This window comes from Colletes latitarsis, chromosome 11, assembly GCF_051014445.1.
Source record: "Colletes latitarsis isolate SP2378_abdomen chromosome 11, iyColLati1, whole genome shotgun sequence".
NCBI classification, from domain to species: Eukaryota; Metazoa; Arthropoda; class Insecta; order Hymenoptera; family Colletidae; genus Colletes; species Colletes latitarsis.
Window position 1 is genome coordinate 25,486,944 of NC_135144.1, and position 20,747 is coordinate 25,507,690.

At 37.8% G+C, this 20,747-nt stretch overlaps 2 protein-coding genes across 4 annotated transcripts; one reads left to right on the forward strand and one right to left on the reverse strand.

Moving 5' to 3' along the window:
• The first annotated feature begins 654 nt into the window (after positions 1 to 654).
• On the forward strand, positions 655 to 18,341 carry Nkcc (sodium potassium chloride cotransporter). Of its 2 annotated transcripts, none has more exons than XM_076778300.1 (19): positions 655 to 863; positions 8,001 to 8,139; positions 8,756 to 8,816; positions 10,773 to 11,028; positions 11,525 to 11,778; positions 11,880 to 11,994; positions 12,075 to 12,406; positions 12,494 to 12,725; positions 12,818 to 12,939; positions 13,029 to 13,228; positions 13,294 to 13,441; positions 13,521 to 13,762; positions 13,838 to 14,046; positions 14,614 to 14,725; positions 14,811 to 14,914; positions 15,117 to 15,231; positions 15,327 to 15,472; positions 15,582 to 15,693; positions 16,250 to 18,341. In XM_076778300.1, the coding sequence occupies exons 2-19, from the start codon at positions 8,036 to 8,038 to the stop codon at positions 16,383 to 16,385; spliced, it is 3,000 nt and encodes a 999-aa protein (XP_076634415.1). In that variant the 5' UTR covers positions 655 to 863; positions 8,001 to 8,035; the 3' UTR covers positions 16,386 to 18,341. The 2 variants fall into 2 exon arrangements, with proteins under 2 accessions (XP_076634415.1, XP_076634416.1); XM_076778301.1 differs by lacking the exon at positions 655 to 863 and adding an exon at positions 951 to 1,262.
• On the reverse strand, positions 18,263 to 20,168 carry Naxd (NAD(P)HX dehydratase). Of its 2 annotated transcripts, XM_076778360.1 has the most exons (3): positions 19,873 to 20,168; positions 18,691 to 19,662; positions 18,265 to 18,498 (listed from the first exon to the last, which is right to left on the reverse strand). In XM_076778360.1, the coding sequence occupies exons 2-3, from the start codon at positions 19,629 to 19,631 to the stop codon at positions 18,450 to 18,452; spliced, it is 990 nt and encodes a 329-aa protein (XP_076634475.1). In that variant the 5' UTR covers positions 19,632 to 19,662; positions 19,873 to 20,168; the 3' UTR covers positions 18,265 to 18,449. The 2 variants fall into 2 exon arrangements, with proteins under 2 accessions (XP_076634474.1, XP_076634475.1); XM_076778359.1 differs by lacking the exon at positions 19,873 to 20,168 and having other exon boundaries at positions 18,263 to 18,498; positions 18,691 to 19,715.
• Between the last annotated feature and the right edge of the window lie 579 nt (positions 20,169 to 20,747).

Below are 20,747 nucleotides of genomic sequence, written 5' to 3' on the forward strand. Positions count from 1 at the left end.
GAAACGGTTCAAATCGTTCGAAATTAAAGATCCTAGCAAACTTCCCCGGATAACTGAACACATGGACCAACCCAATTCCGAATCTAACAAAGACAATTTCAGGTGCTTTAAACCTCGAAAGGGTTCAAATCGTTCGAAATTAAAGATCCTAGCAAACTTCCCCGGATAACTGAACACATGCACCAACCCAATACGAATCTAACAAAGACAATATCAAGTGTTTTAAACCTCGAAACGGTTCAAATCGTTCGAAATTAAAGATCCTAGCAAACTTCCCCGGATAACTGAACACGCGACAATTTCAAGCGTTCTAAATATCAAAATACACCATCGAAACGGCTCGAATCTATTGAAACTTGGGATCGAAACTCTCACATCGAGTCCATCGCTACTTTCCATCCCTTGTTCGACGCGTTTCGAGACGAACGGGACTCTCGTCGACGCGCCATCCCGTAATTGATAGATCGATTTACGGGGTTCTGCGGGTCTTTGTACTCGCGCCAATAAACCGAGCCTATATCTCCCAATAATGTTATTCTTTCGCGCGTTTACTCGACCCGTTGTTCGTCCATGTGTGCGTGGACGCGTAGGAATGACGTGTGTGTTCTCGCGCGGGCGCACGCGCCACCCGCGCGTGTATTTAAGTGGGTGTGCACGCGTGTGTTTGGAAGAGTTTTACGGAGAAAGGGAAGCTCGACGCATGCTTCCTTCCTTAATGTCAGCCGGCCCGAAGGATTCGAGTGTTGCACGGTGTTCAGTGGCTCGCGTTGGATCTCCGGTGATCGTTCTAGCGGACTCCTCGATCGTGCGCGTTCCGTGTGGATCACGGGTGGATCGCGTACCGAACTTGCCGCCGACATCCCGTGAGTGATCGTTTCGAAACGTGCGCCGCGCTTCTCTTGCAATCTGTCGCGAATTATCCCCCGAAAAACGATTATACTTCTTCTTCTTGCTCGTCTCTCGTTGTCCGCGTTGTGCCTTTCCGCTTTCGATAGCGATCTTCGTGTCCACAGAGGACGAAGGGAGAAGTAGCTTCGTTCTTCGAATCCTGCATGTGAACCGCCTCCGTGTTTGCTGCTTCGATCTTCGACAGAGACCTCGTTGCATGGCCAGTTTATGATCCTTGTGCGTTACGCCGGAGGAAAGAACTATTTCTGTTCGCGTTTGTTTTGCTTTTTGTATTTTTGGTTTCTTTCTTCGAGACTCCGATTTACGATGGTACTTTGTGCATGGTGTTGCTGCATGTTGAGTGGTAATTTCGTGTAAGTTGAGATATCGTCCAGCCGACGGGAAACTGATCGGGAATACATCGTTAGTGTTCCAGGATAGACAATCCTAACAATTACTCTGTGCATGTTGAAATATAAATAGTATCTATTCGAATTTGAGAATTTTAACGATAGAAAACTAACTAGTTGCAATTTTGTGGCATTGTTAATTTATCGTTTGCGTTAGTAATCGTCGAGAGCGAAAAATTGGGTTTCTCGATGGACGACTGGCCGGAGTTTTTCGAGAAATCCGCGATCTAAAAATTACGCGCCGCTCAACAATTGTTGAGAGCTGAAAATAAGAAAAACATTAATCTCTTGGAAAGTGATCGTGTAAACAGAAGGAAACACCGCTGTGCCGTATATAGATGCATAAACTTCTTGACTTTTATTGAATTTGCTGTTGAAACGTGTGTTAAAGATGCGCCCGGTAACAGGAAACAATTTAAGAAACGTTTCTTTATTAATAAACACTAAAAATATGCAGTATGAAACGTGCAACGTTGGGATTCAGGCAAATTAATATTACCGAAATTTTCCGCCTGGAATCTACGACGCTGCAGAACATTTAAAAACGCGAGAAAATTAGAAAATTTATTTAATTCCTCGTCGAAGTTATTCGAATATTATTTCCTCTCGAATTATTAATTTACGTTCTTTTTTTATTTTACGCGCGTCAGTGGGAAGTAAACAAAAAAATGTTGAACTCTAACTTGGAAATAAATTTTACATTTTCTAAGGTTAATTGCAGAAGATTTACTCTATAATAACTTCATTTTGATGATGTTTGATGTCGTATAGTTTGGCGCAGTTTGCTTGGACGAACGTAAGAAATATTAAGGCTTATTTTGCGTTTCTTCCGCGCATCTAATCACGCGATACTACCGAAAATAGAAAGATCCCTTCTGGATAAATAAATCCTAGTTGAATTAGATTTCACGGTATTACGTTTTCGTTTGCCAAAACACGACTTTCAAGTTCGATTGCAGGCGCGTGCACTTAAACGGGGCACGATCTCCGACCAATCCCAACATACAATCCAAATTTATTATTAGACAATATCTTTTTCGTGAATTTATGACACAATAACGAAATGGAAGAAAAATTTCATTTTCTCTCGCAACAAAATAAATTAAAATCAAATAAATCTTTTAAAATCAGTATTTTATTAATTAATCACGCGTGAAATGTCGAGTACAAATATATTTTCAGGCCTGAGAGTTACTCAGACTTTCAATATGGAACGTTTAACGAAAACAAATGGTGAAATAAATGTTTTAAAATTGATAAAACGACCGTCTTAAATTGCAGTTAAATTCCAGAAAAATTTCATTTTCTCTCGCAACAAAATAAATTAAAATCAAATAAATTTTCTAAAATCAGTATTTTATTAATTAATTACACGTGAAGTGTCGAGAACAAATATATTTTCAGGCCTGAGAGTTACTCAGACTTTCAGTATGGAACGTTTAACGAAAACAGATGGTGAAATAAATGTTTTAAAATTGATAAAACGACCGTCTTGAATTGCAGTTAGATTCCAGAAAAATTAATTAAAGCAGTTAGAGAGCAGTACAGTCCGGTCAAAGCGTTAAGTGGTTAATAACAATAAAACGAGTGATTGCAGCGATATTCCTCGTACGACAATGATTAATAGTTAGTCTAACAAACGTATCGTAAACGACAGTGGTTAAAAATAATTTTTGTCCTTTGCTTATTGATCATTTTCTACCGACGCGTTCTTGTTATTCTCCGCCATAGAAAAATTCCTCGAGAAAAGTCACTTGCATCCTGTAGCTTTCAAGATAGCATCAAAGGGGTAGTTTCACCCTCCAAATTTAATCACGAGTCTTACGCAATCAAAAAAAGATATATCCCTTGTTTTTGGCTGCTCTACGAATTCTATATAAAGCCATACAGGAAAAATATTCGACCATATTTCAATCTTCGCCACAAACAAGGCAAACTCGATATTCGTAAAATTGAATTCAATGTTAAATTTAACACAGTTTCACGTTTTCCAAGAACGAAAAGAGTCACAATTTTTCGCCGATCGTCGCTAAATTTCGCCAGCGTGACACTGTTCTTCCGTGGAACTCGAAAATCTTCCCGGTAAATCGACGAAAAGTGCATCGAATTTTCAATTTGTCGAAACGATTATTGTCGAGCTGACTATTTTTATCCGAGCGTGCACTCGATCACGAACTTGACAGAAATAACGATCGCTGAACAATTTACGACACAAAACGCCAAGCAAACGGTTTTGCCCAACCGTCGATCGCATTATCTTCGTTTTGTATCGATAATCTCGATGGTAGATCATCCGCTGCCAATTACCTTTGCAAATTAATTCGCTCTGTCTCTGTTTCTGTTTTTTATTCTTAAGAACTGGAACTCGTGGCGTCATTCGCTCTATTTCTTCAATTTTTCCAGCCACGAATACTTGAAATATAATAATATGTTTATTCTTGAAATTAATAGAACGTGCTACAAGTGAATCTCCACGAGATATAACAATCGTGGTTTATTGGAACTTCCACGAAGAATTATAAACCGAATCTTTTTATGAAAACAATTGTGCACTTTTGTAAACAAGTAACAGGATTGAGAAATAGCTTGTTCAGAATTCTGACAAGTATCTAGATCGATGGAAATTAATGTGAAAAATGTGAGGTTTGATAAAATGTGACGCGATAAAGACTGTGTCGAAATTATCAGGAAATTGATTTCATTGAGACGAAATTGTTTTGATCGATTATTGCGTACATTTCCGTGATAAAGAATGCTCTATGCCACGCCTCGAGGAAGAAAATAAATAAAAATGTGTTCATTTAACACGAATCACTTATCTGTACGATACTAGTTGCTCCATTTATACGTTGATGAATCTTACTCGCGATCGCATTTTCTACCGTTAAAAAATAAATAGAATTATTACAAAACAACTTAATTTTTTAACGCGCCCGTTACCTTGAGAGATAATCCCGTCGATAGATTAGTGGAAGTCATCCTATAGATAATGCAATGTTTCTAAATACGTCATTGTTAAAATATTATAATGTTATAAAACTTGAATTTTTATATGGAATTTTTTGTGAAAACGTTCTGTTTTATATTCTACTATTTTTTATTGCAACGCAGCTACTGTTCGTTCGCGAAAGGAAAGTTACTGTTTTCATCCCCACTCCACAGTCTAGCAACTCCCCTCCAATCGCTAGCTGCGTCCCTATTGGCGGAGATCGGCCAATAGCGACACCAATATCGATTGGAGCAGCTTTTAGCCAAAAAAGAAATTAGAAAAGTTTTCGAAACATTCTTCAAAGTTTACGCAATTCTAATTCTATTTTAACACGTGTACTTCTAAATTTTTAGCATTCTTTACGTACTTAATTAATCGCAAAGTCTGCACTTCGACGACAGAACGTTACGCAAGAGACTTTAACCGTCACTTTTTAATTGAAATTGAAGCAATTCTTAGGTTGGGAATTGTTGCATAAGGAGATGAGTCAAGGTTGCTTGAGCGTTGATTGAACTATCAATCCGTGCAACTTTTTTCAGCTCCACGTTGCAGCGATTTTCCTGCAATTTTGCAACTTAACGTCACAATTGAAACTTCGAGACACTGGTCTTATCGTCTTTCAAAATCTCATTACCTCATCTCATAAGCAACATTTTCTGAAGCTATATAACCAATTTTTGTAACATCTTAAACTCTCTTTATTATTTGAAATAATCATTCGATTAAATTTTTTCTAACTATTCGTTTCTTCGTTCCAAACATTCTACTCTTATTCCAATCACGAACAGAAACCTCAACTTTGATACTCGTCCAACTCCGGGGACAACCAGAACTATGATGGCGCCATATTGGAATTCTACAACCAGAACTTATAATAAATAACACTGTTACCCAACGATGCTACACAGTAAACTGAAAGTTTGCGAGTTTAAGTTAAAGAGTCGAGATTATCGACCCTCGTAATAACTATTTTACCAACCATTTTATTTTTTTATAAAATTTTGACCTGAAAACAGAGCAGATCTCTCGTCAGAAATGGTGGTCGAGCGTTGTACAGGCTCGTTTATTGCACCACCGGCGATAAAGCAACCGTTCAAGTTCGTGCTCTAATGAAAAAACAGCTCCTCTTATCCAATAAAGGGATACTGATTAATTAAGAAGAGTGACAATGTTCAAGATGCAAAGTACTTACATTTGTCTCCCCTTAATTAATCGTTGCTCCTTTCATTAGACACGCGGGACAATTTGTCATTTCGTATACAGAATAAAAACGAGATAACAACCTTCGTTCTGTCGGTACACGTTTCTTAACACTTTACCGACCGATATCGGTATCGGTCGACTCTATCTGTGACGCTATCGCGCGGGAAAATCAAACTTTGTGAAAGTGCTTATTACATCGCTTCCTGCTACAGAGTAATTAAATCTAATAACATTTTGTACATTCTTGGCAACCGATTGATAGATTAGGTTACCAGTCGGTAACCGTTGGTGGCAGAAAACCGATTTTACCGGTCGGTAAAGTGTTAAATTGTATCATTCGTTTGCGTGCCAAAGTCACGTACGCGTGACGGTGATAATTGTCACTTTTACGAACAAAGAAAATATTCTTGGCGTTAGGAAACTATTCGAGCCTCCCCTATCGACGTCCAGTGACGTCCCAGAGTGCTCTTCGAGATGTTTGATTTAAGGAGCGTCCAGTTTGCCTTGTCTTTTATTCGAGCCGATATGGTTTCGATGCGAATTTCTCGGAAACGCAGAACCGTGTCAACATTCACGCGAGCGACGCCTAAGACTATGAATGAAACCAAAGTTTGGCCAGCTGTCAAGCGTTACGAGCTCTGGGATCATGGCCAAGTAGCTTCGCGAAAATCCCTCTATAAAATTAACTATACGATCGATCCTCGAGCGTACGTTTGGCGCGACTCGATGGAAACCATTTTAGATCGATTCGTAAACCAACTTCCACGCGGGTTTCATTCATGAACTTAGTAAATTAGAATACGCGAACGAATTTTTCAAATCGATGCTCGGAGGAGATAGAACCGAGGACGAAAGTTTTACTCGTTGTTCGAGAATAGAATTTGACACGCGACCGGCACTTTCGCTCGAACATCGCGGCAACAAATGCGCCTTTCTTCGAAAATCTATTTTTCCATCTGGTTTCGCGCGCGACGTTCCCCCCTCGGTGGTCTTCAAAAATACGCGAAGGTTAAAAGCATGAGACTGTAAACAATCGCGAATATTTAGACGGGATATGCTTTCGATGCATTTTCTTCTTTCTTTCCACCATCGATCTTTGTGCAAGTTTCTTTCACGCGTTAGAACAAAGAGAAATGGTCGAACCTATCGATATCAAGATGGCTGCCATTCTTTAAGGAAGCTTTGACTATTTAACCCTAGAAAAATAGAAGTTTGGAGTTGGTTGTAAACTCTTTCTTTCGATTTTAAGGTAGAAAAGACTTTTCGAAAGCTTTTTCGATTACAAAAGTATTTTCTATCTTTATAGATTGCGAGAGTAAAAATAACTTAACGCGGATAGTTCAAAGACCTCGCCTGGCATAGTTTGCTCCGCAGAGGCGGTAAAAATCCTATTTTTTCACTTTGTTTTTGCGTTCTAACGTAAAAAGGTTTTAACATAGTACGATAATTCTTGTCACGAAAATTTCAGGGCCGTCGGTTGATTAGTTTGTGACTTATCATGTTTACTAGTTAAAGAAATATTAATTCAAGGAAAACGTGTTTTCAGTTTTGCTTGTGATAATGCAACGGTCTGTTTAAATGTATATTTATCGATTCTTTTAATCTCGAACAATGTTAAAGTTCTTTCGAAATCTTACATTTAAAGAAACTGCAGATTGAAAATCGTGTAAAAAGAATTATTTGAATTTGTGTAACTTTGAGCAACTGGTTCCAAAACCAATAACACGCCACGAGCGACAAATATCAGACATTACAGCAGAATATATCGTGCCAAGATGACAGAAATACGATTAGGGACTCGAGTATAAAACTGACGTATAAATGGCGGTGAATTATTGCTCCAAGAATCAGATGATACATTTTTTAATTAATTTCTCTGCTCGTGGAATTCAGAAAATTTGGCAATTTGTTGATCTTTGAAGCAGGTGTTTCCTTTTGAATCGTGTTCAACAACTGAGCGTAATTGTTACATTGCAATTGAGAAACGTTGATATTTTCGAAACATAAACAGAGTGTTCATCCACAGGTGGGCAACGTTTTAACTATAACTCAAAGTGTCAAACGCTATTTCATCATTATTGATTCAGCCTTATATTGGCACGTGTAGCCCTCCCAAAAAAATTGTCCACGTGTACGTAAATGCTATCTATGCAAATTACCACGTGTACGGAAACTTAGAACAATTTGAACGCCTAAAATCGACTAGCTCTAATGGATCGTAAGTGTGAATCCGGGTACTTGCAACGCTTCGTGTAACAGTTACCAATTAACACCTACTGTCAAATGTTTTCTCACGGAACACTTTGCATAAAACGACTTAATATGTCGCTCCTAATCGAGTCAACGCGAAAATTTGCAAAATTTCAAAACAATCGAACCGTTCGCGTTTCCGAATATCGTGGCGTGTGGGGATCCCAAGCAGGAATTAGAGACTTTACGAGCTGTTAATTAAACGACCTCGACAGCATACATGAATATTCTGAATTTAAGTGTTCTTTCCGTACTCGCAGATTCAACCAGACACGGTTGACGCGTACTTGAAGCTATGGATGATGAAGTAATTAGCGGGAACCAAAACAATAAGAGATCACCGATGACGCTGAACGTCAGCGGACTGTGGGACGTTGTTCCTCGTTTGGATCACTACAGGTGCGTAAAAAATTATTTCTCACGCTCTTTGTAACTGTCGAAACGTTCTATGAAACGTCGATGCACAGTGTCGAAAAATAAATAAAATTGAACGAGATTAAAAAGAGACTAAAAACCAATTTCTGCGAGAACGAACGTTTACTGCAGTTTTAGAACTAACGAATCTCACAGAAACTCTCGCTCTCTCTCTCTCTCTCCCTCCCTTAGCTAAACATACAACACAGATTTACATGCATCCACAAAAGATCCGTTTACGAGTTTTTCGAACTTTACACAACGTGACACGTGATACATCACACATGTTGGTCACGGTTTCTCAGAGACGTGGTCTTAATTTGAAACTTTCAAAGCGCGATTCATAAAGATTTCGAATAGTACAAAAGATAATTGTGGTCGCAGATTTCGATGCGATGGTTACTTCGAATTTTATTGGCGACCGAAAGTCACACGAGAAATTATTAACAGTCGTTATGGAACGTTCCCATTCTCGTGGAAAACGATCCCTTTTGCCATTAACGGCCTTTCCCAGCCCATTCATCAGTTTATCCTAATTTAATTAACTTCATTCCCTCGCTAATAACGTTACAGCAAGTGACAAGAACGTCTTTGTTTGTAGATTGAGTCGACGCGCTAAGAGGCCATCGTTGAGCACCCTGCACGAAGGAAATCTTATAAAGGTAAAATTGCCACATCCTACGGACATTCGTACCACCCTCGTCGCAATACCCTTGAACGCATTGAAAAGTCGATACTTTTCCCAAACAATTACTTATCGTAATTGTCAGGCCTCGCGTTCGCTTCGGGAGAACGATTGGTCAATCAATTGTTGGATTTACCGGAAACGTAAATTTTATCAAAGTCTAGTGGACAAATATTGTCGGATGGAAATCTCAAAATGGTTTCCACTCGTGCATTATAATGGATTATTAATTTCGCTGCTTACATCCAAGGGTCAAAGAAATAATTTACTTAATGAAGCAAAAGTGAAAAATTATTAACGACGAGTAGGTCACGTGCTCTACTAGCAAACGCGTAATTTAAATTGAGCAATCGAGAAGTTGCTTCATCAAATACGGATGTACACACGTACACAATTCCTCGTCAAGCAAGGTATTTTTCATAAGTGAAATTAACTAATGTAATTGTTGTTCCCCAAAGGTCCTTAGAGTTTGATCGATATGTGGCTCTTTCGACAAACATCGCCACTTTTGCACGAAGTTAAATATTCCCGACTTCGAAGGGATGGTTTTCATCTCGTAATAATAAGATTTTACTTTAAGGTCGAACATCGTTCTCGCGTCGTTTCCGTGTAGGAATGAAATTTTTTGCGTCGCGTAATTATTGATCGTCGAATGACAGCATTTGCGTCGGTACGAGCATCAATTCATCAGCACAATCTGGTTGTCATTTGGTCACGATGTGCAAACTACAATGTTTGCAACGATTAAATCGACAGCAAATGTTTGAACGTCGAGATTACACACGCGTATATGGGCACACAATTTCTAAAAGGTTTGCATATGCACGGAATAATCCGTGTCGTTTATTGGAAATGGTAACTTAAACTTCTGAGTATGTTTAAAGAGAATTTAAACATTTCTAAAAAGCTCCATCGCTGTCGATGATACGACGATCGTTTCAATTGGCCGCGCGTAATTTTAGGCGGCGATTTGAATGAAGCCTAGTAGACATATAGACACAAAATCCAAAAATATTGGACTCACGTTCCCCGGGCCGTTAACGTAGATACTCACTAGATTACGAGATATTTAAAAATAAAAATCACGTTTCGCGCGCCAATGCGTTAAGTATCCTTGATTTCACACTTCTTCTAAGTAAACAGTGGCTAAGTATAAAGCTGTTCATACATGATCGAGGTTTATGGGAAGTTTATACGCTGGTTATACTGCCCTTCTCGTGAAAAAGGTCGCGAGAAAGAATCGACTGAACCCTCTGGCAAACAAGCAGTAAACTTGTAGAAGCCACTTTAAGGGTGTCTTCTAAAAATGTAAGAACGAAATTCGAAAGACTTCGTCTCCTTTAAACTTGTATAGCTCAGGAAATTTTTAAAAGAACAGGGATGTCTTTGTTTATACTCTGAGTACCTATATAGAATCGTATCAAACATGTATTAATGCAACTAGTGCAATGCAACGCCAATTACATGGACTGACAAACAACATTTGTCACAGACCACATAAAGCCTTGCCCGCTGAGGGGTAACTGACCACGTTCACGCTACCCCTTCTTCTTTTCAACACGTATAACGGTCATGCGCTGTGAGACGCTTAAGACTGCGCGACAGAGATGCGCAGAATCATTCTTCGGTGAACCTTCAAGCGACTCCGACCTTCCGAAACGTCTAACCTTGGCACGATTAACTTATACGATAAAGAGATACTACGAATTGCTATAAAATTACAATATTTTAATTTCGTTATATATATGTATATACAGAGTACAAAATGTTTTTTCTCTAATTTCTAAGAATGGAAATAAACATGAAACAGTCGATGCAAGGATTTGGGACGTTTCCATCCTATCCTCGAATCCACGATTTATCGATGCACGTGATCGACATTGAAATATTGTTTAAAAATCGTAAATAAATATATTTGATGTTCAAATTTCAGGACCCCAATATAGAAGCTGGTCAGATTGGAACATCCCAGCAAAAGCATACGGGAATAAAGTTAGGATGGATCCAAGGTGTCTTAATACCATGCCTCCTCAATATATGGGGTGTAATGCTCTTCCTGCGATTGTCGTGGGTGGTGGCTCAGGCGGGCATATTGCAGAGCGTCATCATTATTGGAATATCCGCGGCAGTCTGCGTCATCACGACGCTTAGCCTCAGCGCAATTAGTACTAATGGGGAAGTAAAGGGAGGTGTGTTACGGGACTCCCATTTTCTCGTCCTTTTTTCTCGAAGGTGTGGCACTATGTACCTTGTTGATACTGCGCGTTGCACGTTGAAAATTGTTTTTCCAAGAAAAGGAACGTTGTCCTCAGAAACAACGACGCAAACCTTCGTTTACAACTCCATTTAAAGAATTGACAATTTCATTGTTCGCTTTTGGCGATTCTTGCCATTTTAGATTCTTGCAATTTCCAGTGTATTAATTATCTTTGGCTCCAATCGTTATGGAATTGTCCTCACATCGAAGAGGTCCATAACTTATTGCGCAATGGTATCAAGCACGGATACATTTGCCATCAAAATAAAATTATTAAATCCACTGTTATTTTAACACAAGCGAATGGTAGCGAAATTAGTGTTACACAGGCCCGAATTAAGGAGTTTGAGGCCTTCGAATTCGTACCTGTACACACCCAAACACATTGTTTAAGTTCAATGATGTATAAATAGCGTGAATTTCTACAGGTGGCATATATTTCATCATATCGCGAACCCTGGGAGCGGAATTCGGAGCCTCCGTAGGAATCGTATTTGCGTTTGCCAACGCAGTATCGGCCTCGATGAATACTATCGGTTTCTGCGACTCTTTGAACGATCTACTGCGAGAGCATAACTTGAAAATTATCGACAATGGGGTGAACGATGTCCGAATCGTAGGCATATTCGCACTGATCGCCATGATTATGATTTGCGCGGTCGGAATGGAATGGGAATCAAAGGTACTATTTATTTTTTCTGCCTCGTTGTATTTAACTCACGGAATAAAAACATTTAAATAAGCCTTTTCAATGCAATTAACAATGAAATATATTTCTTTCAGGCACAAAATTTCCTCATAGCCATCATTGTCGCCGCCATCTTTGATTTCTTGATCGGTACTATTATGGGTCCGTCGAATATAAATCAGAAAGCACACGGATTTCTTGGATTTTCGTGTAGGTGAAATTATTTGAAATATTTCCAGTTATCAATTCGATGTTTCTGTGCATTATGGAATTATTTCTTGAATCCTCAGCTGAAGTGTTCATGAGCAACATGGGAACGGATTATCGGTTCTCGGAGAACAGCAACCAAACGTTCTTCTCGGTGTTCGCCATTTTCTTTCCGTCGGTGACCGGAATACAGGCTGGCGCCAACATATCCGGCGATTTGAAGGATCCGGCGAGCAGCATTCCGATCGGAACCCTTCTGGCGTTGCTAATTTCGATGCTCAGTTACCTCACTTTCGTCCTATTCGCTGGTGGGGCTGCTTTGAGAGACGCTAGCGGCTACGTAGGCGCGAATAACACCATAATAAATTGCATTCCACAAGTGAATTGCACTTTTGGATTGCACAACAGTTACTCGGTACGACATCGAGCGACTAACTTCCTTGCGAAATTCCCTTACCAACTATGGACCACGATTAATTCTTAAATCGTCTTCGTTTTTAAGGTGATGCAACTTATGTCAGTTTGGGGGCCGTTCATCTACGCAGGCTGCTTCGCTGCAACCCTCTCGACAGCTTTGACGAACCTATTGTCAGTGCCACGATTGATACAGGCACTGGGACAAGATCGAATTTACCCTGGTCTGATTTACTTCAGCAAAGGATACGGGAAACACGGTGAACCTTATCGTGGCTATGTCCTGACGTTCTTCGTCGCGGTGTTATTCCTTCTCATAGGTACTTCCCTTTTCTCCTTTTACAGTCAAACCATGGTCGATCTATATTAATGATCGAGCATACAATATATTCACAATGCTTTCTGGTTTCAGCGAATTTGAACGCAGTCGCGCCTTTGATCTCAAACTTCTACTTGGCGTCCTACGCCTTGATCAACTTCTGCACTTTTCACGCGGCACTGATTCGACCGATCGGATGGCGACCAACCTTCAGAGTAATTGATAAACGACGCTCGACGCGTCTCGTAATTTCTTTTAGCGTTCGTTTTGCAGTCGATTAACTTCGATACATATTTCTTTACAGTATTACAACACCTGGCTGTCGCTGTTCGGTTTCATCACGTGCGTCGCCATAATGTTCCTGATCGATTGGGTGACGTCGCTCGTCACGTTCGTCATTATATTCGCGTTGTACTTGATAGTCGTTTACCGGAAACCGGACGTGAATTGGGGTAGCAGCACGCAGGCGCAAACGTACAAGACTGCATTATCGACCGTGTATCGGTAAGAACGAGCTCGCTTTGGTAAAACCCAAAGCGTTCTTCTACGTATACGATTTAATTTTGCAGACTGAATTCCATGGACTCTCACGTCAAGAATTACGCTCCTCAAATTTTGGCGCTGACTGGACCACCCAGCTCCAGGCCAGCGTTGCTACATCTGGCGAATCTCATTACGAAAAACCACTCGCTGTTGATTTGCGGTGAAGTGTATCCGGTACATACACTTATAATAACAATTATCATTAACGATAACTCGTACAACGATTCAAACGATTTCTTTGGTACCGTTCCAGACCAATCTGTCCTATCGTTTTCGATCGGTACGACTGAGAAATGGCTACGCGTGGTTGCATCAGCAACGCATAAAGTCGTTCTATCACGTAGTGGAAGACTTGAGCTTCGAAAGGGGCGCGTCAGCGTTGATGCAAGCCTCAGGCGTCGGAAAATTGGCGCCAAACGTGGTTCTAATGGGCTACAAAACCCACTGGTCGACTTGCAACCACAAGGATCTTCAAGAATACTTCAACGTCCTCCAGTAAGTTCACGAAAGATTTCATACTTTTATTCTGGCTCGTGGAAAAGGAATTATTTCATTTTTTGTTCGTTGCAGCAACGCGTTTGACCAAAAATTGGCCGTGGCGATGCTGCGAATCGCGGAAGGTCTGGACTGTTCCGGGGTTGTAATTGCAAATGGAGACGAGGAACACGGTGCTTTGGCACAGAGCAGTTACGACCTAACAGGAAGCACTTTGATGCACGTCGACAGCAATTTGTCTATGTCCAGTCAAATTCCAAGGGTCCAGAGTGTACCAACAATGGGTAATTATTGATTCTCTTACGAATTGTGTATGGCGTCACCTCCTGTTCTCGCCACCAGATGGCTACGCTCTTGTATTTCTCGCAAGCGCTCGACCGACCATTCAGTTGCTATATTATACAAGGTGTTCGACCACCGATTTTAATGGGAGATTCGAGATGTCAAAATAAGACGAAAATCAAGAATATCAATTTCATGATTGAGGTTTTGTTAAAAAGTTATTAAAAAATTAAATTAAAAAATTTCAAATCATTCTGGAAAAATTATTTTCGGTTGCAGGGGTCAATTACAATCATTTTTGGTCAATAGACATACCCTCGAAATCCCTACCATTTTCGAGAAAAAAATTCGAGTAGGTGGACAAATTTTTTGACAAAATTAAAACATTTTAAATTGTTCTGGAAAAATTATTTTTGGTTGCATGGATCAATTCCAATCATTTTTGGTGAATACACATACCCCCGAAATCCTACCCACTTTCGAGATAAAAATTTTTTACCGAAAATATACTGTGTGGTCAGAAATGTTTCCCCAAAATTTTATGCGTATCTTATTTTATTTTATTTTAGGAACTCCGTTCGTACCTGTCGACGGACCACAAATAATCAGGGACTCGCCAACTCACGGAAGCGCTCGAGAACACTTAAAACATAAAAGAAAACACGCAATCGAAAAGTTAATGTAAGAAATGAATGAATTATGTAAATAATTATATCGCTCACGTGCGTGCAAATAATGTCATAAGATGTTCGTTACAAATATTTAGGGAGAAGCGACATGCAATGGCAACTGTGCCTGAACATGTGACAATTTTCCAGAGAAAACATAAAAGTGGTACGATCGACGTATGGTGGTTGTACGACGACGGAGGTAATTCATAAAATATTTACACGTACTTGCAAACAATTGGGATATTATATTAGCGTACTGCAAGCAAACTTCAGATAAAATTTTGCTATATTCCAATTCTCATTGTTTTACTTTAAATGATTAGTGAGATCACAATTGTTTGCAATCCAACTGTTAAAGAATATAGGCTCATTTGTAAGTGTTAGAAATTCTTATTTGGCAGGTTTGACGATCCTTTTGCCATACATTATTAGCACACGCTCAAATTGGGAACATTGCAAAATGCGAATTTTTGCATTGGCCAACCACAAACAGGACATTGTGGCGCAAGAAAAAGAGTAAGCTCCAAATAATTCGATTCTTCCATTGTCCAGATAAAATTTTCTCTTCTTTTTATGTAGAAAATATTTTATCGTTCATATTTGTTTTCTAGAATGTCAGAGATTATGACGAAGTTTAGGATAAAATATACCAGTCTCAAAATGGTGGACGATATCAGTGTAGAACCAAAGCAGGAAACGCAAGATTTCTTCGATAAACTCATATCAGATTTCCGTAAAAACGATCCTGCCGACACAGGTAGAATAAAAGCTCATTGAGAGTAAAAGATTAATTTACTTTGACGACTCTAATCGTTATTATTAATTATCTTAACTGACACAAATTGATGTGCACAATTTTATCGTAGAATGCTGTGTCACAGAACTTGAACTTCAATCTTTAAAAGATAAGACTCATAGGCAATTGAGACTTCGAGAATTGTTGTTGGAAAACTCCAGTCAGTCCACGTTGGTTGTAATGTAAGCATTTATAACTTCGTTCAATAATTTTTATACTTCTTAAGACGTTATCCATGAACACAAACCAGAGTAAATTTTATAATTTTCAATTTAATGTTACTTAATTATACGGAGTGTTTGGTTACTCCTGGGAAAAATTTTAATGGGAGATACTAGAGACCAAAATAAGACGAAACTCAAGAATACCAATTTGTTGTTTGAGGCTTCGTTAAAAAGTTATTAACGTTTAAAGTTCCACCTGTAGAACGGCAATCAGCGAACAGCTGCGTACGCGTGATAGTGGTTCTCACTCACGAAACTGTGAGGCTGTCGATACGTCACTAAGTAGAGTTTCTCATGCTGAGTGAGCACCACTATCGCAAGCACGCAGATTGTCGTGCTACAGGCGGAACTTTAAACGTTAATAACTTTTTAACGAAGCCTTAATCAACAAATTGGTATCCTTGATTTTCGTCTTATTTTGGCCTCTAGAATCTCCCATTAAAATTTTTCCCAGGGCCAAACACCCTGTATAGAAATTTGAACAAATTAGTACGTATAAATTTTGAAATTGCAGGTCGTTGCCAATGCCACGAAAAGGCGCGGTTTCGGCCCCACTCTACATGGCATGGCTGGAAGCATTAACTAGGGATATGCCACCGACGCTTTTAATACGCGGGAATCACACATCAGTATTGACATTCTATTCGTAGTCCACCGATATTATTCTAAACGATAATATAATTTTAGTCTCTGAAAAGGTTGCGTTAAGCAGCGTCATGGTAAAGTCCAGGCCACGGCTAGGACATTTTTTGATGCGGACAGACAGTATTCGGTATATTCATGCCAAAAATTATTTAGGTGCTATGATCTGTTTTCGTTTTTATACAGTATTCCTCCCAACTTCGGACCCTGTGGTACTTAATGACTATATTATTTTAGCGTAGAAGCGAAAGACAACAATACAGGGACTCCAATAAATGGTAATGTAACCTCAATACTTGTAGGAACGTAGGGCACACGAATAAAGAACTATACAATACAGGGTGTTCGACCACCCCTGGGAAAAATTTTAATGGGAGATTCTAGATGTCAAAATAAGACGAAAATTAAGAATATCAATTTATTGATTGAGGCTTCGTTAAAAAATTAGAAATCATTCTGAAAAAATTATTTTCGGTTGTAGGGGTCAATTGCAATCAATTTTGGTCAATAGACATACCCTCAAAATCCTAACCATTTTTAAGAAAAAAATTCCGATAGGTAGAATTTTTCGACAAAATTAAAAAATTTCAAATTGTTCTGGAAAAATTATTTTCGGTTGCAGGGGTCAATTGCAATCATTTTTGGTCAATAGACATACCCCCGAAATCCTAACCATTTTCGAGAAAAAAATTCGAATAGGTGGACAAATTTTTCGACAAAATTAAAAAATTTCAAATTGTTCTGAAAAAAATATTTTCGGTTGCAGGGGTCAATTAGAATCATTTTTGGTCAATAGACATAACCTTGAAATCCTACGTACTTTCGAGAAAAAAATTCTTTACCGAAAATATACTGTGTGGACGGAAATGTTTCTATAACTTTTTAACGAAGCCTCAATCAACAAATTGGTATTCTTGATTTTCGTCTTATTTTGACCTCCAGAATCTCCCATTGAAATTTTTCCCAGGGTTGTCTGAACACCCTGTATAAGCTTCCTGAAAGGTGTGCTGTACTTACGAGAAAATTGTTTTATTTAGTTAGATAATAATAAACGACTTTTATATTATGCGTGAACGCCAGAAACGATTTGAAAACATGATAAACCTTTTCTTAAACATGTATTCAACTTAGTGACATATAACCTATTAACTTAGTTCTAATGTAATACATTTGATATTAAAATTTTATTAATTAGAACTAAATGCCTAGAACATTGAAACCGCGGAGGAAAATGAATATTTTCTATTTTTGATCGGTAATATACTTTTCATTGTTAGTCGTATTTATGAAAATTTTTTGTTACGCGTTAGATCGTTTTTGTTAGTTGTTTAAGGCAATAAACATTTCCGAATTTGAACACGAAACAACTGACTTTTATAAAGTAATAGTTTTTACTTTGAGTAACAAATGTTATTAATAAGAAAGCACTTTTTTGTATGGCAACAGAAAATATGTTACTGATACATGGATAAGAAATATTTTTTAGACGAACGTACATGGTATATCACTTCAGTACAAAGACAAAAAAAAAAAATCGAATCATATTTTGAAATATGTCTCAATAAATGATAAAAATGTAATAACTATTCACTTTTATACAGAGCAAAGTAAAAATCGTTTCCACAGAGTTTCACTGTGAATTATTTGCACTTGAACTTTTCAACTTACTAATATGTGAATAATTTATATTGGTTAAATAATATCGATAACCTTTATTATTCACGAAATAATATTATATCATCACTTTTAAAGTGTCAATTAAGTTTGTAAATGCAAATTCAACATCTTCAATTTACGAAACATTTACTACGCGTGCACGACTTGTACATATAAAAATAATTAAACCAAAATAAGTAAAATTAGATCAACACACAATTGTAAAACGTGTTTATTTTGTAATGCATTTAATGGCATTAAAAGTTTAGTATTAATTACAATAAATTTATTGCTGTCAAATTCCTGAATTTATGATGTCTGGTCTTAATATTATTTATAAAATATCACAAATTAATTGTTTGCAAAGTTCTTTTATTTATATTCAGAATTAAAAAATTTATAAGCATGAGCACAATTCAGGAATCAGTGCTCCTTGTTCGACTTCTTCCATTGAATGAAGATGTTCTATAACCAATATTAATGCTATTACTATTTATTGTTAATTGTTGTTTACTTCGTAGTGGACTTATATATATATATTACATATACATAAAAAAAAATTGTACTTAAACCCGTTTTAGTAAAAATAACAATGCTTTTTACAAAAATATTATACATCAAAACCAATTATGCGATCATTTTAATTGAATGGCTCACTTGTTACAATGAGTCTCAAAGATTCTTGCAAAAACAGGTTGTATTTGTTCCAATATATCAGATGCCAGCATTCCTCTCTGCTTTATTTTATATGCAGATGCATTGCATTCTCTTACTAATCTTGATGCAGCATAACCCGCTGCTATAGGAGATGACAGAGCATTTTCAGTAGTTCCTGCACAAATAGCCCACCACCAAAACACAGACAATGCACCAACTAATAAATCTCCCTGTCCTCCGCATCTCCTACCAGAGCCTGCCAATCCGCATGTCACTGCTTCTGTACCTTTATGACCATCTGCTATTACATCTTTTGCTCCCTTATGTAAGATTATTACATTTTTTCCAAATGCATCTGCCAAGTGCTTAACATCAGCAGTTTTGACCATTGGTGTGGGTTGTACAGTTTTATCAAGAGCTCCTTTCACTAGACGAGTGAATTCCATGGCATTTGGAGTGAGAATAACACCTGGATATTCTTTTATGATATCAGGTTTCTGGCTAACTAAAAATAGTCCATCTGCATCAATTACCAATGGTTTCTTCAATTCACGACAAATCGAAATTAATTCAACAATCGTTTTGAAGATCTTGTCGTCTCTACCAAGACCAGGTCCAATAATAATTACGTGTAAAAGATCAAGCCATGGTCTTATTTGTCTGACCGCATCGTACTGATCTAAAACTGGATGAACAATAGGCTCTGGACTAAATGATTTTAAAGGTATGCTTGCTTCCTTTGCACAAAATACGTGCACTAAATCGCATCCTGTGCGAAGAGCGCTCATGGCTGCAAAATATGGTGCACCGGTGTACTCTACACTGCCACCGAATATGCCTATCCTACCATCTTGACCTTTGTGTTTAACATTGTTTAAATTTGGAATTATTCTTCTTATTCCTTTCAACATACGCTCGTCAACTGATACAGACGTAGTCATGGTGGAAATACAGAAAAGTTTCAGTAACTTCCTGCGGGCAAAACGTAAAGTAGCAAGAGACATTTCCTAACCTAACATAAAATCTATGTATACTTATGATTCTCTCAATTATGCGTGATATTTGAATGAATGGCCGTTTTTTGATATATATATGCTTTATTTCTTCTTAGAAATTATTCTTACGTTAATGAAAGATCGCGTGAAACTGATATGAAAATAAGTTACTGAAATACAACGTTACCTGTAGAGCTCTCAGTAAGTAACTGTTGGTTTATACAAATATTGTTCTTATTTAACAAATATCAGTCGAGAAGAAATCGAACAGGAGTACGAAAATATAATGTAATCAAAAGACCGATAACCTATAATCTACTTGCACATGCACGAAATCACATTAAATTTCTTCATATCGCACGTAATGCGCAAAAATACCGATTCATTTAAATAAATTCTAAAATTATTCAGTTATTCAAAAGGAACTAACGTAGAAAGAACTGGAAATTTTGAAGAATGAAAACACAGAAACATAAACAAATGTACAATTGAAAACATAAAAACAGTCGGTCTGCACTTTAATTGCAGTGACCAGTCTTCTTTGGAAATGTCTGCTATCGAGCAAAATTAAAAATAACACATACGTGTTATCAGTTTCTTCGGGGCTGTATAATAATTGGAAATAAACTAATCTAATGGGAACCTTTACTTAAAATTAAATTCGGTCTTGATTGATTTCGTATGTAAATCTTGAACTTCCGGTTTTGTCGAATATGACGATAGAGAATAGACTTTAATTCACTTACGAATTCGTTGTTCTGCATTTGAATTCTGGTATCTTCGGACCTTCGATGACTTTCACGGATTCGTTTATCAAGATTGTAAGTTAAAATTATAATTACTTGTATCACTTTTTTATATGTATATTCATCAAACCGGTACGCGACACTTACTACCCGCCATCGAGAAAATAGGGGGCGGTATAAAGATTCGTGACTTATATCTTGCATCAAAATTTATTTATATTTATAAACATATTGGTTTATCGTAACTTTATGTATGTTCTATAATTACTTTTAAAATAATTATAATACGATTACTTTTACGTTTAATCATAATTGG

What these genes read in the sequence shown, in the direction of transcription:
- Nkcc (XM_076778300.1), top strand. Translation starts at nt 8,036, where the DNA reads ATGGATGATGAAGTAATTAGCGGGAACCAAAACAATAAGAGATCACCG. An exon ending in TAATGGGGAAGTAAAGGGAG is followed by an intron (nt 11,029 to 11,524) that starts GTGTGTTACGGG and finishes GAATTTCTACAG; the next exon opens with GTGGCATATATTTCATCATA. An exon ending in GCATTATCGACCGTGTATCG is followed by an intron (nt 13,229 to 13,293) that starts GTAAGAACGAGC and finishes TTAATTTTGCAG; the next exon opens with ACTGAATTCCATGGACTCTC.
- Naxd (XM_076778359.1), bottom strand. Translation starts at nt 19,694, where the DNA reads ATGTCTCTTGCTACTTTACGTTTTGCCCGCAGGAAGTTACTGAAACTT. An exon ending in TTTGAGACTCATTGTAACAA is followed by an intron (nt 18,499 to 18,690) that starts GTGAGCCATTCA and finishes TATTGGTTATAG; the next exon opens with AACATCTTCATTCAATGGAA.